A 16872-nucleotide genomic window follows, 5' to 3' on the forward strand; every position below is an offset into this window, starting at 1 on the left:
GGGCAACAACGCCAAAAGAAGAAGGTGGTCGGGCGAGGCGGCGCCGAAAGAAGGGGTGGGGATGGCAACAAAGTGATTTTATTTTGAAGTAAAAATGTGATGGTAGTGGTGGAGGGGGAGAGGTGGTGATATATTAAAGTTTTTCTTAGATATTTATAACAAATAACATAGTAAATCGAAGGATTTGCCTTTCCATTCTTCTTGTTTCCGTTTCTTAAACCCTCACCCTTTCTCCTTTGTCAACCAAACGCCCCTTAGTAAAATAGAAGGAAAAGAAAATAAGACCAACCCCCAATCTGACCTCCTCTCTCCCGTGATTTTCATTTCCCCAAAACCCTCAATTTTCCCTATCTCTCTCTCCATCACCGTGAAATCCTCTCTGTGGGCTGCTCTGGGTAGGGGTGTTGTTGTTGTTGTTGTTGTTGTTGTCAGTCTTCTTCTGCTGCACCGTTGTCGTTGTGAGGTTCCACACTTCACCTCTTCATCTCCTTTCTTTCTCTCTACTTATGTTGTTTCATTGAATTCTTTTAACTCGAATTACTTTCAATGATTGGATTTTATTAGCTAGCTAATCCATTCGAGCTGCGCATGCAATTGGCCTAAATATTAAGTTTATTATTCAGATTTAATTCATTCATTCATGAGTTCTTTTGTCAAATTTTGAGTTATTTGAATTAGTTAATCAAGTATTCAGCAGAGTTCAGCTACATTAACAGGGGCGGATTTTGCGCATGCACTTTTCACGCCGGCTGCGCATACTCGCACGGACTGTCGGAGCCAGAGCCACCGGCCGCGGAGCCAGAGTCTCCTCTTCTGTCTTTGATTCTTCTCTACTTTCGAATTTAGGTAATTGACTAATTTCTTTGCTTAAACTTTCATTTACCGATTCATTTAGTAATTAGTAATCAAGTAATGTTTGAATAGATGGTTATTTACGAATTAAATTAATGAAATGCTTGAATGAATTGAAATTATTGCTTGCCATGAGATTAATTGAGACTTTTTCAAGTTTCAACTTTGTTGGGTGGATTTGCTATTGTTATTGAAGTTTAATTTGGATTTTGGGTAATGTTATTGGTTATTGAAGTTTACTTTGTTGAATTGAATTATTCATTATTAGAAATTAGAGATTTAGAGTATAATTTAGTGATGTTGAATTGACTTTGTGAATGAAGGATGAAAAGTTTGTGAATTTGCTTAAACTCGTCGAATGATTTTTTTAGTTTTTCTTCTTGAAATTTAAGAAATTATTCTCGTATTTATCGGTTGTAATTCCGAACTTATTAGAGGATTTAATCCTCTAATTTGAGTATTTGGTAAAAAGAGATTTCAATTAGCTTATTGAGTCTAAAAGCTCTTTTTAATTTAAGATAATTGTTAATGGGTGTTACCGTGTTAGTAAGTTTCTAATTTTCCTAAATCATATGGTGTTAGTATCCTTCTAATTAATAATGATGGCTTCTATGCGAACTGGGTAATTGAAATAGCTTGAATTTTAATTTAAGGTAATTGTTAATGGGTGTTACCGTGTTAGTGTTATTGGATGCATTAGAGGGGTCATTAATAAACGTATGGTGGAGGGGTAGATTAGAAAGACTATATAAGATATTTTCTGAATAGTATAGATGTTCTTATTTATCCAACTACCTATAAGGTATAACTGAATATGCATCTCTTCCGACACAACTCATGACATGACATAAGGTATGATAATCATTGGATACCTTGATGTACTTGAAATAGATATGAAAAGTGTAAAATTAAGTTGTATATGTTCTTTCGCTCCTCTGTCTTCAAAGACGTGTTTGAAGAGTCCATGTGTGAGATGCGACATGATTAACAAGAAAGGAGAAAAGGAGGGGAAGGGGTTGGGGTTGTTTGAACTTAGAAAAGAAGAACTAATTGGTGATACCTGGGATAATTGATGTGGTGTTATCAGCTTTCATGAAGGGTTGAATAATTGGTGATTATGTTCGTATGGCTCATTGGTTGGTAAAGAAATACAATAGGAAAGGTATATTTTCTCCTGGTGGTTATGAAGGTTGGCTTAAGAAAAGCTTATGACTCCACTTATATGTCCTTCACTTGAGATAGATTTATGTAGTATCGTGGGCTACATTCTCACTGACAAATTTTTTATGTTACTTCGTTTGCTAGCACCAAGCAACTGAGTCTTCATTTTCCTTGCTACGCTTTTATTTCTCTTTCTCATCTATTTATCCCTGTAATGGTGCTAAGGATCTTTGGAATTTAAATCCTCCCTCTACCTTACTCTTCGTTTTCTCTGCTGACAGAAAGAGAAGATGTATATACTGGATGTTTCTTTGACTCGTTGTAATTGTACTAGAAAGTTCCCTTTTTTTGCGGTTTGCCAATTATTTTGACATGTAGCACACCTTTTCAGTTTTTCAATATCTATGCTCCACTTTTGTGCTGAATTATCTCTTACTGTGAAATGAAATTGGTTCTCCTTGTTGATTTTGACTCCTGGAAATTTATATCTGGTAATTTTTCTTGAGTGAAGGATCTTCTTTCACAAGATGAAGCCGAACACAGAAGCAAAGTTACACGATGAGACCATGACATCTCATCAATCATCATTCTTATCATCTCAGCAGCCACCACAACCAGTTCATCAGGATGATGCTGATGAGGAGGACGAGAATGTGAAGCAACTCGGAGATTGCTCTTCCCTTTACTTATCCTTACAGGTACATTTGGCAGTATGCTACTATATTACTGCCTCAGTGTTCTAGGAATAATAGTTATAGAACTTTTTTCCTTTTTAAGTTCAAGAAAATATATTAACTGAACATACCTGCAGGATTGTCTAATAAAAACTGATAGAAACTGGAAATCATGCCAAAAGGGTATGCTTTCTATTTTTCCTCTCATTGTTTCCTTTATTGGTTTGGATTACCCTTGTCATCTTTTGAATTAAACTGGCTTACCCTTTCATTCCTTTACGAAGTTATGTCAGTTTATGGGTGTTCAAGTTCCTGTTGTTTTGACAAATGTGTAGAGGTTCAAGCTCTGAAGGCATGCAACGAAAAGAAGCGTGGGAAGTAACAATCGTGTTGCGGCGGAGTAGATTGTTGATAGAAGCAGCAATGCACATTGGCTTGCTGTTTGAGGACCTCAAGCTTGTCAAAAAAAAAAAAACTATGATGCTGAGCAAGACTTTCGGGCATGATGGTTCTATTGGAATGAACGGCAGTAATCTGCTCTTGTAATTTGGGAAAGGTGGCATACTTAGCTCGCAGTTGGACAGTGTTACATCTACCCGGTGGGTAGTTAACCCACTAGAAATAGAGAATCAAAAAATTGTTAAAATTGATGAGTTGGATTTTACTATTTATTTAATCCTATCTCTAGTAGGTTGTTGACCCATTGGGTAGATAGAGTTTTTTTCCTCGCGGTTTAGGTAGAGTAATATCTTACAATATATGAAAAGTTATTGTGGTAGTACACATTAAAGGAAATCAATTGTAATTATTTTTGTGGCTATATATTTCCAAGGTGTTGGTAAAAACTAGACAACACTGATAGGTTTTATTTATTTCCCTCACCAACCACCTTCTTAAGACCTCTTCGAAGTAGACCCTTTGCTGACAATATGGGTCTCCAAGTAAAGCTTGCCATTGAACTCACCTTCACGTCCATGTGGAAAATACTTGTTTTCAACCTTGCCATCAAAAAATTTGAGTATTTGATAATTCTCCAAGCTTAGAAGTGGGGAGATTTCTCATACTCAAGTCATCATTCTTTTTTGACTCATACAACTTATACCACGCTATCCACGCCATCTTCTTTTCATTCTTCTATTCCCTCCCCCCCCCCCCCAAAAAAAATAATAAAAAAAATTCTATACATACTCTATACATCATTCAATATGCTCAACGGAATAGTAAAACATTGCATTGCATATGTAGGGATAGCTTGTGCAATTGCTTTAATCAAGACCTCTCTTCCTGCATGTGATAAGAAGCTTTCTTTCCAACCTTTGAGCTTTTTCAAAACTCGCTCTTGAATATGCTTGAAAATTGTTTTCCTTGATTCACTCACATGGTAGACCAATATATTTCTCATGTTTTCCTTAACTACCTTAAATGTTAACTTCATCTAAAGTAAATCTTGCTTTTTTTGCTCAATATTTCGGCTAAAGGACACCTCAAATTTTTTTTCATAATCAGTTTTTGGTCCGAAGCAGCTTCATAGATTGAAAGGATCTCCATTACCTTCTCTTCTTCCTTTTCATTTGCTCTTGTGAATAGTAAACTATCTGCAAAGAATAAATGTGAAATCGCATCTACTTTTTTTGCCAATTTTCAAGCCATGAATTTCTTTCTTTGCCTCGACATCTCTCAACAAAGTAGATTAGCCTTTTGTACAAATAATAAAGAAAAAGGGAAAAAGCAGGTCTCCGGCATTGCCGGAGACAATGCCGGAGACCTCTAGTGGGAGTAAAAGATTTTGTTGGTTGTCCAATTAATAAAATCGAAAAAGAATTGGATTTTACACACTTCATAATCAGATCAACAAAATATGCAAGGAACTCCAACTTTAACATTATTTTCTCCAAAAACACCCACTTCACTCTATCATACACTTTATTCATATCCAGTTTTCAGTCTCATGTCTTGGCCTAATGGTTAAAATTGAAGTGTTGTGAATGATAGGTCACAGGTTCAAATCCCCTCTCCCCTTCTTTATACTTTGTATTGCCTTTGTGGCTTATATAGATCAAATAATAAAAATATTAATAGGCAATCGATATATTATCAGTGATAAGTCTTCTCGACAAAAAACCACTCGGAGATTCGTGAATGACATCCGATAAAACTTTTTTCTTCCTATTTGAAAGCACCTTGGAAATGAGAGAACCTCATATTTACCCTAGTTATCACTTATCCCAAAGAAACAAGGGGTTAAATTCAACATTTTGCCTAATAGAGTTGCGCATACTTGAGAAAGTTCCCCAAAATTTATTTATGAACATTATAGGCGGGAAAATCAAATTTGATTTCCAATTCTCCTTCTTCCTCCATCGCCTGCTATTACTCTTTCCTTTCCTAATTCAAAGGAAGTTTCTCCTAAGGTATGTGTATGTTATACAAATCCAAACCTACCCATTTTTATTTCAACTTTTATTCATCTGCTTTTCAATTTAATTTTTGTAAATTGTACATTAAAGCTTCAATTTTTCCAGAAATCTTGGTAGCTACAATTTCGTAACTTTTTTTTTTGTGTACCCTTTGATCTGATGCTGCTGTGAATTTGTATAATTCGTTCTTATGAAGAGAATTAAGAAGAAAAAAAACCTAATTGAAAACCGTACCTACGACTATAATTCTTCCGTCTCAATTAAACTGATTAATTATGCATATATGATGCGTTGAATTTGATGAAATGTTGGTTGATTATGAGTGGAAAACATTGGATAATTGAGATTTTGTTTTAATTATATTAAGCATAAAATTTTATAATATCGTCCCCTTTCCTTTTCCTCATACAATTAAAATTCCTCGTACATCATGCTCTCGAGTGTAGGATCTAATTTGCGGGTTTGTAAAGGTTGAATTTTTTTTGACAAGGGTGGACATAAGATGAAAAATATTTTCTTTTGTAGTGGGAGGTATGCCGTATATTCCTCCTTATTCCTTACCTTCACGTTTCTCTTCTTTTATCTTCAATAAAAACCATTGAAAATATTTTCCGTCCAACCAAACAAAGCCTTATATCTAACATCATGTTTCTTTCGAAGTTCGAGAGATGTCTGAGTCAATAAGGGCTCAGATTTGATCGTTGAGAGCTCGTATACACTATACTATACGACACCTGGTCTTAAACTGATCATAATGCAGATTGAATTCTCTGCAAATAATGGTCCACATTTCTTGAATCAAGGTCTATTCATGAGTTTTCGAGCAATGTAGGTGTCAAATACCCATAATCACATTGCACATCTACTCCATTTTGTAGACATACCTGTTTATTTTCCAAAAACTAATTATTTTGGCTCTAAATTCACTGTTGTGCTTGTCTATGTTATCTAATTATTTTTTGGATTCGAGTCTAGCAATTGATGTTATGCTTTGTGAAAATGTATCATTTTCATCATTAGTTTTTAATTTTTGAGGGGATTTTTCATCATTACTTGATGAAGCAGTGTTGGAACAGAATGTGACTGCAAATTTTGTGTTGATATTTCAGACACCACACATTTCTGGGTTTAGCTTCAGTTGTAGATGTAGTAACTTTCTTTTTCTACATTGGATTAGAAGTCTTTACTGAACTAAAGGACTTCAATCTTCTTCTTAATTTTCTGTCCCAGTGTTTGGTGAAGCAATAAGTCTGATTTGTACACCTAGATAATTGAACATATGGATTCAGAGGCTGCACGCACTGCGCGAGACTCTCTGGAATTGGCATTTCAGATGTCAAACATACTTGACACGGGATTAGATCGTCACACACTCTCTGTTCTAATCGCACTATGTGACCTTGGCTTGAATCCTGAAGCGCTTGCTGCTGTTGTCAAGGAGCTCAGAAGAGAACCCTCACCTTCTTCAACTATTCCAGCTGATGCAAAACCCGCTCATTCATGACTCATGAGTATCTCTGTTTGCTATTATTTTCTACATCCTCCTTTTCTTTCTTGTTTCTTATGTAGAGTTCATAAATTCTTCTTTCCATCTAAGAGATTCGCGGATGTATCAGCTTTAAATTGCATTAGCTGGTAGACTAGTCTTTTGATGTATAAAATTGGTATCTCACTATTTCCTTATGTATGATGTTTAAGATAAATTTTCATGCTCGTGGCCAGTGTTTCCATCTTTTTTTTGGCGAACAAGGGTGCATAAATAGATAAGATAACCATAGTTCTTACAAACTTAAAAAGATATACATTCACAATTACAAGTAGTCATTCACAATTTAGTTACATTCAGATTTAGATCAAAGGTTTGACACTATTTCGTGCTAGTTTGTTCTGCGCTCACCTAAGGAATAACAGCATTGTCTTTGCCTGGCATGCCTACAAACCTTTTCATTTATCTTCGGTAAATATCATGTCTGCTAGTTACACACTCTGTCGTAATTATCATGGCTTATCTTTTGCGCTGATATGCATCAGGACAGAAAAATACAGGTTTGAGCATGTCAGATAGTTATCCAGCAATTTCATCTACCTTCTTACTCAGGAGTCAGGACTTCCTTTAGTCTTCCCAACAGTCTTCTCCGATCTTGATCGCGCCCTAAGCCTCCTACACCCAATTGGAACAAGGCTTGGAATAACCATTTGAATACCATGAATCTTAAGGTCACCTTGAATCTTAACTTCCTCTGTATACCCATCTACCTCATTATACCAAAATAAATCATAATCGTTCTCTCCACTGACACACAATGATAACAAGTATCTTTTTAGCCTTTTAGAATAAAACAGAACATTTAAACTTACTAAACTTGTCCATGATAATGGAAAAATCAATAATCTTGTCCATGATTCTGTAACACCGTATTCTTTCATAACCCATAACTGTTGATAAAAACAATGTTGTTGACGAATAACAATCAACGCGCTTAGACATCCCTCCAAAACAAACACATCGTTCACCTCATATGTTTCATCTAAATCAGGGAAATATATCTGACTCCATTCTTCATCATGTAGATTAAAGCTAATAATCACATTTACATCGTTACCGTTTGTGTAAAAATGTAAGCAATTGTTTAAGAAGGCGAAAACAATATACGTCCATTGTCCTCCTACGTATGCAGGAGGATCTAAGAGTTTCCATGATCCTAATTTTAAGCTATAAATCATTCCTTCAACTCCTAAATAATCATAGCTATCTCTCCAGTACCAAATATACACGATCTTGTAATCGTCGTTCTTTTCATCATAACCAAAAGCCGAACCAACAGATATATAGCACCTACTCGAGTAACCATACCTGCTTATATCATTGTCTGCAACAGGAAGGATCTTTACAGCTGTCGGGTTTGTTGGGTTGAACAGAAAATAATTGTTCTGAAACACACCACTGCTAATGCATACTAAGCCGTTGCACGAACCTACTAATGTTGGGGGTGAGACGTGCTGGAATGCAGGAGGTAGAGGGAGTTTGATGGGACAAGGTGATAAGCTTCTAAGATCATCCACAAGGTAGAGGGAATGTCCAGAAGTAAAGATGAGTAGAGTATTAAATTCAGTAGGGTGTTGTAGGGAGTTATTTAGATGTTGTTTGATGAAATTTGAGTTGTTAATATAATTTTGCCATTCCTTGTTCATGGTTTTGAATCGAACAAGTGATTTCACATCTAATTTTTCGACAATGTTGGAGAGGATATGATATGGAATACGTGACATATTTTTATTGGTTGTAATTTGTTTAGTTTTAGGGAGAGTTTTGGGGAGAATACAATAAGGGATAGATTGATTTTACCTTCAGAATTTATAAAGCAAAAGTCACCTATGTTGGATTTGTGTCACAAATCCCACATTAATTAATTCAAGCTTGCTTTGTATTCACACATAGCATATACTTGGCATCCAAGTATTATAAAGACCCTTGTCCTCCAAGATTATTATCCATGTTCTTGGGCTCCAAGAAGAGTGCTAATATGCTTGGCCTCCAAGCATGCTTAAACTATAAATTCCCACTTAGCATAGACTTACGTTTTTGGTTGTTTAAGCATGTCAATAGTAATTTTGCAATATGAAAACGAAGTACCTAAGAGTATTATTTTATCTGTTTCCCACCTTTAATCTCCTTCTTAAACTGCATGCCCAATTTAACATTACAAACTTACAAGTATTAAAAAGGGAGTACACAAGAGTTAAGTTTTATCATGGTCCTTCTCCTCGTCAAAGTGTTGTAAGATTCGTGAAATTACACCCTCATCCTCAGTGAATCGGCCCGAACCAAGGCTAATAAGTTCTCCTTTAACCCGCGCCCAGCTCCAAGCCTCCAGCATTTCAAATTATAATCAGAAATCAAACATTTAAAGTTGCTCAAAAGGGCTTCTATCTCTTCAGAAAACAGATTAAAATTAAGAATTTAGAATTTCTCACTGTTTCTCATTCTAAAAAACCCAGTAAACATAATGGCGTCCTCTTATAATTAATCTTCCTCCTAAAGTTGAAATCTAATTCATTATACAAACGATTCACTTTGAGATTCTTTTTTTCTTGGATATAATAAAAAAATAATTTAATATACTATAATAGAGTGATAAAAGTATAAGATAAAAAAAATTCACATACTAAAATTATGAAACCAGTTGAGACTTGCCTCATTTGGTAGGACTCTTCACCTTAGATCTTTAAGTTTTGGGTTCAAATCTTTTCTAAGTAGGAACGTAACTAAGTGGGATCGATTACCTCTACAACTCTATCCCCACCCCAAATTAGATATCTTACCTATGAATAACTCAACCAAACAACTCTTAAGAATTGAAATCTAATCAGAGATTCAGAGTCATTCTCCATACTATTTAAAAAAAAAAAAGATAGACTCGTGAAATTACACCCTCCAGCCCCATCTTCGGTTAATCGGCCCGAACCCGAGATTAATCTTTATCAACCCTCTAATGCACACCCAACTTCAACCTTCCAAAGTTTTTTTTTTGGTAAACATGGAACCTTCCAAAGTTTAAACTATCTAAAAACTAAACGGTTGAACTTTTAAAGTTTTTCCAACCGACATATATACTCTCCAAATTGAACAAGAATTCTCCACAAAAACCCAGAAAAATTAAAAACCCAGAATTCTCATTGTTCCTCATTCTAAAAAAAAACCCAGTAAAAAATGGCGTCTTCTCAAAATCTTGAAGACGAAGAAAACGATTATGAAGACACTCAAACAGACCCCCAACTTTCTCTCTCCTCGTCTTCAGAAACCTACATGGTTGGTTTCGTCATCGTCAACATTGTAGGGCTACAGTATTATTCCGGCAGAATTAGCGGCCGAGAAATGGTGGGTTTAGTCCGTGAACCCTTGAATGTTTACGACGAAAACGCCATTAAAGTGCTCAACACTCGAGGATATCAAGTGGGTCATATTGAAAGAGCTGGTGCAAAAGTTTTAGCGCCATTAATGGATGTTCAGATGATATTTGTTGAAGGTATTGTTCCTAATTCTCCTAATAAGAACCCTAAGTTTAGAATTCCAGTTCAAATTCATATCTTTGCTAGAATTGAGGCTTTTCAAGATGTTCAATCTGCAATTTTAGGAGGTGGGTTGCAGTTAATTTCTGGGGATAGTGCTAGTTTCGCGTTATCAGATGCCGAGGTTGTGAAGGAGAAGAAGAATAGTAAGGATGTTAAGAGTGTAGATGAGATTTTTAAGTTAGTAGATGAAAATGTGGGTGAAAATGAGGGTTTGTTTGTGAAATTAGAACCTCCTAAAGATGTAATTATACCGGAGTTGTTCGATCACCAGAAAGAAGCACTTGGGTGGTTGGTTAGGAGGGAGAATTCTGAAGAATTGCCCCCTTTTTGGGAGGAAAAAGATGGGATGTATGTCAATGTGTTAACTAATTTTCAGACGAATACGAGGCCTGAACCGATTAAAGGTGGGATTTTCGCCGATGATATGGGGTTAGGGAAGACCTTGACTCTACTTTCTTTGATTGCTTATGATAAAAATTGTTGTGGGGGTGTGGGTGTAGATAAAAGAAGTGAGAATGAGGTTTATGGGGGTAATGTTGATGATTGTGGTGGTAAGAAGTCCAAGGGAGGTAGAAAGGGGAAAAAGGTTACTACTAATACTGCAAGGAAGAAGAGGAAAGTTGGTTTTAGTGATGTGAGCAGTGGTATTAATGGAAACTCGGAATCAAATACGACATTAGTTGTGTGTACACCTTCTGTATTTTCGGTTTGGATATCGCAGCTGTGTGACCACACTTGTCCTAATTCTTTGAAGTTCTATATGTATCATGGTGGACAGAGGACACGTGATGTAGAGGAGCTTAAGAAACATGATATAGTGCTAACTTCATATAATACTTTGTCTGTTGAGGAGAGCCAATCTGAATCGCCAATCAACAAGATGGAGTGGAGGCGAATTATCTTAGATGAGGGGCATTTGATTAAGAATGCCGATGCAAAGCAGAGTCGTGCAGTCAGAGCTTTAAATGGTAAGAGAAGGTGGGTTGTGACAGGAACACCTGTACAGAACAGCTCCTATGATCTGTTTTCTCTTATGGGCTTCTTGAAATTTGATCCCTTCTCTACTAAAGGCTACTGGAATAGACTTGTGCAACGTCCGTTAGCTCAGGGCGATAGTAAAGGTCTTGAGCGTCTTCAGGTGCATTTTTTCTCTTGTTTCTTTGTCTTTTGGATGATTAGTTTTGCACTAGAAAATGGAGCAATTTTGCTATTATTAAGTAATTGTTATAGGAGAACCCTGTTGTTTTGTATCTGCCACTCGTTTGTATCATTTGTTAATGATCCTTTGCTCCATCCCCATTTATCCGCACCATAGTATTTAGGGAACTTAGAAGTATATTTTTTACATTCAATGAGTAGGATTTGATATAGTGTGCTTTATTCTTTTTTTCTGTGTTTTAACATATTATAGGTCTTAATGGCAACTGTCTCATTGAGAAGAACAAAAGAGCAACTTTTGATTGGCTTGCCATCAAAATCAATACAAACTTGTCATGTGGAACTTTCGCATGAAGAACGTGAACTATATGATCATATGGAAGAAGAAGCCAAACAGGTTGTGAGGAAGTACATCAATGATGGGAATGCGACACGTAACTTTTCGACTGTCCTCAGCATTATATTGAGGCTTCGCCAAATCTGTACTGATGTCGCATTATGCCCACATGATATTAAATCTTTGCTCCCTCCTGACGATGTTCAAGGTTGGTACTCTGTTGATCATTCTATTTCTTTGCCCTCTTAGGATCATTATGTTATTATTCTTGTTCTTTTGTATCGTAGTCACTCTCCTCATGCATGGCATGGTGTTAATATTTTATACTCGCAAGACAAGCTTTTCTTTGCCCTATATCCTTCTCCATGTGAACCTACATAGGCCTTCCGTTAATTTTTTTTCCGTGTTTCTACATAAGTGCAACACTTGCCTTTTCACATTCTTCAATGTACACCTCTGACCATTAATATCTTTAATTGTCATATCAGTAAAAAGTACGAAAAGTTGATATCACACAATGAAACAAAACTCACATGATACTATATGACAATGTTTTCTCTTATACTTCTTATTGGTAAAAATTACTGAAAATATACACTATATAGTCAATGTTTGTGAAGTTTGATCTTAAGAAATAAAGTGTTGTAGTTGTTTGGAAATAGAGGAAGTATATTTTGAAAAACATTGTCAAGAAATACTGTCAAGTTTGTTTTTGATAGCCAAAACATAGTTTCAGCTTAGATATAAAAAGTTTTCCAACTTCCATTGGTGCTACTCAAAATCCAAAAACGCAATCAATTACCTCTGGAGCCCCTTAAATGCCTTCACTTTTTCATTTACTTCCCCATCATAGATGTTGATAAGAATTCATTGTTCTGTATGCTGTATGAGCCTTTTTCTGCAGTTTTACTGTTTTATAAACATATCATGAACTTTCATCAGTTAAGTATAAATGGGAGAAGTTTACGTTCTGCACACACTAGCATTAATTTGTTGGAGTTTTGAGGTTTAATCTTTTTTTTTATGTACTGAATTTGTGTTTTATGATGACAAATGCCTCTTAACTACCATTTTCCGCTCATTTTTTCATGTTGGGGTGAGTTGTTTTGAGTGTGCCTTCACTTTATGTTGTTGCACTGTTATGGCTCCATCAATGCTTTCTATTTTTTTTTTTTTTCCTGAAAGGGTCTTCAATGCTTTCTTTAGATAACAATAATAGAGGGAAAGGTAGGGGAAGGAAGGAGAGTGTAGGGGAAAGAAAGCAAGGGGAGGGAGATGAGCTTGTATCAGAGGGGGACTTGGTTTGGTTGTTGAAGAGGGGTAAAGAAAAAGAATCCGTCCAACTTCCTTCCCTTCCCTTCCCTTCCCTTCCCTTACTTTCCGTTCTCCCATGCTATACCCAAATAGGGGAAAAGGGGTTCCTCTTCTTTCCCAAAGAAGGTGTAAATAAATCTTTGCTTTTCGCTCTAAATTCCTTTATCTTTATAGCTAAGGTATGTTCTATTCTAGTTTTGACTTATACAAACTTACTTGAATTTATTGGATTTATCTTTATAGCTTACCGAAGCTTATCTGAACATGTTTTTATTTGAAATAAGTCAACTTAAGTTTACCTAAAAGTCAGAGGGAATATAGAACATCAGACCTTTTTTTTAACTCTGGAACTCAAATATGTTTGCACAAGAAAGGATATATAGAGAGCTAGTTTTGAAATTAAGGCACAACTGATGTCTGTCCTTTTACTGAACAGTTTAGTTACTACCCTGCAGATGTGTCTAATAATCCTGAACTCCTGGAGAAGTTGGTGTCACTGCTGCAAGATACTGAAGACTTTGACTGTCCAATTTGCATTTCTCCACCAACAAATGTTGTAATTACATCTTGTGCTCACATATTCTGCCGTGCCTGCATCCTTAAAACCCTGAAGCACACAAAAGCCAGCTGTCCTATGTGCCGACATCCCTTGTCAGAGTCCAAGCTTTACTCCACACCACCAGGTTCATCAGATAACAGCAATACATCCTCATCCTCGCCGAAATCATCTTCGAAAGTGACAGTTTTACTGAAACTCCTTTCAGAAAACAGAGGTGTTAAATCTGTCGTGTTCTCACAGTTCCGGAAGATGCTTTTGTTACTTGAAGAACCCCTAAAAGCGGCTGGGTTTAAGACAGTGCGATTGGATGGCACAATGAGTCCAAAAAAGAGAGCTCAAGTGATCCAAGATTTTGGTGTTTCTTCTGGACCTGATTCACCAACTGTTCTGCTTGCCAGTCTTAAAGCTTCTGGTACAGGTATAAATCTTACAGCTGCTTCTGTGGTGTACTTATTCGAGCCATGGTGGAACCCAGCAACTGAGGAACAGGCTATGGATCGTGTTCATAGGATTGGTCAGAAAAAAGATGTGAAGATCATAAGGATTATTGCTCGAGACACGATTGAAGAAAGGGTGCTGGATTTACAGGAGAAGAAGAAGGAGCTAGCTAAGGGAGCGTTTGGAAGAAAAGGAGCAAAACATAAGAAGGAAACTAATATAGGAGATCTTTGCGGGCTTATCTCACTATCAGCTTGATCTGGTTTCATGAATTTGTGGTTACACTTGTATAATATGAAGCCCCTAAAATGGTTATAAGCGCTCTATGATGCATATTTTGGGGGCCATTTTGTGCAGATTTGAGGTGTAAATATCCTCAGTTTTTGGCTCTTTTAGCATCCAAGAAGTATTGTCTGGTACTCTTGTTGTTTTGCCAATGATTGTAAATACTAAATAGAGTCGTCGAATCTTCATAAAGGAAAGCACCAGCTGTGGCAAGGGGCATGCGAGACAGCGAGAGCGCGTTATGTGTTCATAGTTTAACCAAATGAATCCATGTAGTAGGGGAGTAGGGTAATTTAAGTTTGGAACTTGGTTGATTGGCCAAATGGGATGAAACCTATAAGATGCAAGTGAGTTTTCAAGCTAAAAACTATCAAGGATGCAAATGGAACTGCTTTAAAGGTTGGTGATGAATCACTCTAATACCTTATTTCCCATATATTAGTGTTTTTTTTTCCTCCCTGTTTTGCATTTCTAGCTTATTTTGCTAAATTTTTAGTTATAAATATTACTTCCTCTATTTTTTAAGATATAACATATTGACTTTGGGCACTATTTATTCAATATACTTTGACTATTAAGGGTATGTTCTCTTCGGCATAAATCAGCTGAACTGGACTGAAATGAATTGTGATATGTGAGAGTAAAAGTATTGTCCAGAGCTAAAATGAACTGAACTGAAAATAAGCTGGCGAGAACAGGCCTCTAAGTGTTATTTATACATAAGAGAAAATATAGTCATGTGGGATTATGCTTGATTCGTCACGATATACACTTTTCAATATATATTTTTTTATAATTTTTACTTTTTATACAATTAGAGATATTATCGTCAAAGTTGTGCCTCGATAATGTTTGGTAATGTTTTCTTTGTGTTTGATGATGTAGACTCGACCTTAAATGTTCCCATCTCGTACATCGAGCATAGAATGAAGCGATTTTATCAAAATAAGACCTTATGAAAGGGTTTGTACACAAGGGTCAACTTTTAATGGACATATCTTTCAGCATACTTATTATTTTGAGTGGTTTAAGTTGGAGATATAAATTTGGCTCAGATCCATATCTTTCCAACGACTTATCATAAGCCTAATTCCGACGAAAAATGAGGGAGATATGTATGGTCATTCGAAGTCAGACATGTGTGCCAGAACGGACTGCTAGCTCCGTATTAGAAGACATGAAAATTATTCTCTCTAAATTGTATGGAGCGATGGCTTCATATTATTTAGTAGTGTCCTCTCCACTTAATTCTTGACAGAATCTCTGTTTTCAACCCGTTTAATAATGTTATGTATAAACCTTTGAAAGGACAATCCGTAACTTTTCAAAGGGAGGAAATAAGGGTTATCTCCTAGAGAAACAAGTGATATATGTTTGTTGAAAGTTTGGAGTTTGAAAAATTCAATAAGAGAACTTTAAAATTTGGAGACTACTTGCAAATTCAATGAGAATTTTCTACTCTCTCATATTTTGTTGCTCTATTTACTTATTGTCGTTTCATTTTTACTTTAATTACTTGCTATCTTAGATAAGTGCATATAGTATTATAGTTGATGGATTGAGTTTACCTAAAGAGCTCAGGTGGGTCATCTTTGGAAATCAGTGGATCAATGTCTAAAAAGGCTAAGATTGTACCTCACAAAGTTTTTTTATTTATTAAGGTCTTAGAATACAAGAAAAATTACAAGTCTTTTTTCCTCATAAAAAGTGCTACATATCTGTTTTAATAAAATTTGCATATTGTAATCCTATATTTTATCACAAAAAGGAAAAAATGACCATCAGTGCGTAATGAATGATGAGGATGTTCCGGTGAAAAGTACTCCCTCTGGTCTTTATTAGTTTACCCGTATTCCTTTTTGGAAAGTCCCCTATTAATTTACCCATTTCTTTTATTTCTATTTTTGGAATGAGACCACTAAGAGTATGTTCTCTTTGGCATAAAACAGCTGAACTGAACTGAATTGAACTTAACTGAATTGAATTAAATTGAATGTAATAAATATATAAATAATATTTAAACAATAATAACATGAATATTAAATAATAATTATAATGATAAGTAATAATAATGAATATTAGTAGTATTTTGGATATTTTTAAATGATTTTTTTTTTTTGTTTTGATTGGGAAATTAAGTCAGCCCAAAAGCATGCAAATCATGCTAAGAAAATACCCAAACATAATGCTGGGGGTTAGGATTGAACCCCTGACCTCAGAGATGAAAGGGGAGTGCTCTACCACATGAGCTCTACCACATGAGCTAGCTCCTCATCCTTGGATATTTTTAAATGATAGTTATGAATAAATAATATTAATAATCATAAATTATTATTAATAATAATAATTAATGATAATTAATAATTATTATTTTATATTATTTGTATTAATATATTAATACTTGATGATGATTATATAATAACAATAATATATAAGAATTAAATTAATATTACTATTTTAATAATTAGATTTAATAATATAATAATATATTTAGTAATAAAATTAATGATTGGGTCGGACCGCGCAAAATTACATCATAAACCGTTTTGATGCGATTTGATTGGTTTATGGGCTAAAAAAGTGGGTTTATTTGTGCTTTTGACC

General features: G+C 35.4%; 4 protein-coding genes across 6 annotated transcripts; 3 read left to right on the forward strand and 1 right to left on the reverse strand.

Moving 5' to 3' along the window:
* Positions 1-268: 268 nt before the first annotated feature.
* On the forward strand, positions 269-3559 carry LOC104889515 (hypothetical protein). 3 transcript variants are annotated; one of them, XM_019248256.3, is made up of 5 exons: positions 269-463; positions 705-846; positions 2525-2711; positions 2825-2870; positions 3023-3559. In XM_019248256.3, exons 3-5 carry the CDS (start codon positions 2541-2543, stop codon positions 3067-3069), a joined length of 264 nt encoding a protein of 87 aa, XP_019103801.1. In that variant the 5' UTR covers positions 269-463; positions 705-846; positions 2525-2540; the 3' UTR covers positions 3070-3559. The 3 variants fall into 3 exon arrangements, with proteins under 3 accessions (XP_019103801.1, XP_010673055.1, XP_010673056.1); XM_010674753.4 differs by having other exon boundaries at positions 717-846; XM_010674754.4 differs by having other exon boundaries at positions 269-458; positions 717-846.
* A 1117-nt stretch (positions 3560-4676) lies between these two features.
* On the forward strand, positions 4677-6817 carry LOC104889516 (mitotic-spindle organizing protein 1B). Its single transcript, XM_010674755.4, has 2 exons — positions 4677-5098; positions 6335-6817. Exon 2 carries the CDS (start codon positions 6384-6386, stop codon positions 6606-6608), a length of 225 nt encoding a protein of 74 aa, XP_010673057.1. The 5' UTR covers positions 4677-5098; positions 6335-6383; the 3' UTR covers positions 6609-6817.
* A 381-nt stretch (positions 6818-7198) lies between these two features.
* Positions 7199-8374, reverse strand: LOC104889606 (F-box protein CPR1). The gene has a single exon (XM_048640601.1). It carries the CDS (start codon positions 8372-8374, stop codon positions 7199-7201), a length of 1176 nt encoding a protein of 391 aa, XP_048496558.1.
* A 764-nt stretch (positions 8375-9138) lies between these two features.
* Positions 9139-14851, forward strand: LOC104889518 (putative SWI/SNF-related matrix-associated actin-dependent regulator of chromatin subfamily A member 3-like 1). Its single transcript, XM_010674756.4, has 3 exons — positions 9139-11315; positions 11589-11880; positions 13442-14851. The coding sequence occupies exons 1-3, from the start codon at positions 9816-9818 to the stop codon at positions 14239-14241; spliced, it is 2592 nt and encodes an 863-aa protein (XP_010673058.1). The 5' UTR covers positions 9139-9815; the 3' UTR covers positions 14242-14851.
* The last annotated feature ends 2021 nt before the right edge of the window (positions 14852-16872 follow it).

The sequence above is a fragment of the Beta vulgaris genome, chromosome 3, assembly GCF_026745355.1.
Source record: "Beta vulgaris subsp. vulgaris cultivar EL10 chromosome 3, EL10.2, whole genome shotgun sequence".
NCBI lineage: Eukaryota > Viridiplantae > Streptophyta > Magnoliopsida > Caryophyllales > Amaranthaceae > Beta > Beta vulgaris.

What these genes read in the sequence shown, in the direction of transcription:
- LOC104889515 (XM_019248256.3), top strand. Translation starts at nt 2,541, where the DNA reads ATGAAGCCGAACACAGAAGCAAAGTTACACGATGAGACCATGACATCT. An exon ending in CCCTTTACTTATCCTTACAG is followed by an intron (nt 2,712 to 2,824) that starts GTACATTTGGCA and finishes ACATACCTGCAG; the next exon opens with GATTGTCTAATAAAAACTGA. An exon ending in CTGGAAATCATGCCAAAAGG is followed by an intron (nt 2,871 to 3,022) that starts GTATGCTTTCTA and finishes ACAAATGTGTAG; the next exon opens with AGGTTCAAGCTCTGAAGGCA.
- LOC104889518 (XM_010674756.4), top strand. Translation starts at nt 9,816, where the DNA reads ATGGCGTCTTCTCAAAATCTTGAAGACGAAGAAAACGATTATGAAGAC. An exon ending in AAGGTCTTGAGCGTCTTCAG is followed by an intron (nt 11,316 to 11,588) that starts GTGCATTTTTTC and finishes AACATATTATAG; the next exon opens with GTCTTAATGGCAACTGTCTC. An exon ending in CCCTCCTGACGATGTTCAAG is followed by an intron (nt 11,881 to 13,441) that starts GTTGGTACTCTG and finishes ACTACCCTGCAG; the next exon opens with ATGTGTCTAATAATCCTGAA.
- LOC104889516 (XM_010674755.4), top strand. Translation starts at nt 6,384, where the DNA reads ATGGATTCAGAGGCTGCACGCACTGCGCGAGACTCTCTGGAATTGGCA.
- LOC104889606 (XM_048640601.1), bottom strand. Translation starts at nt 8,374, where the DNA reads ATGTCACGTATTCCATATCATATCCTCTCCAACATTGTCGAAAAATTA.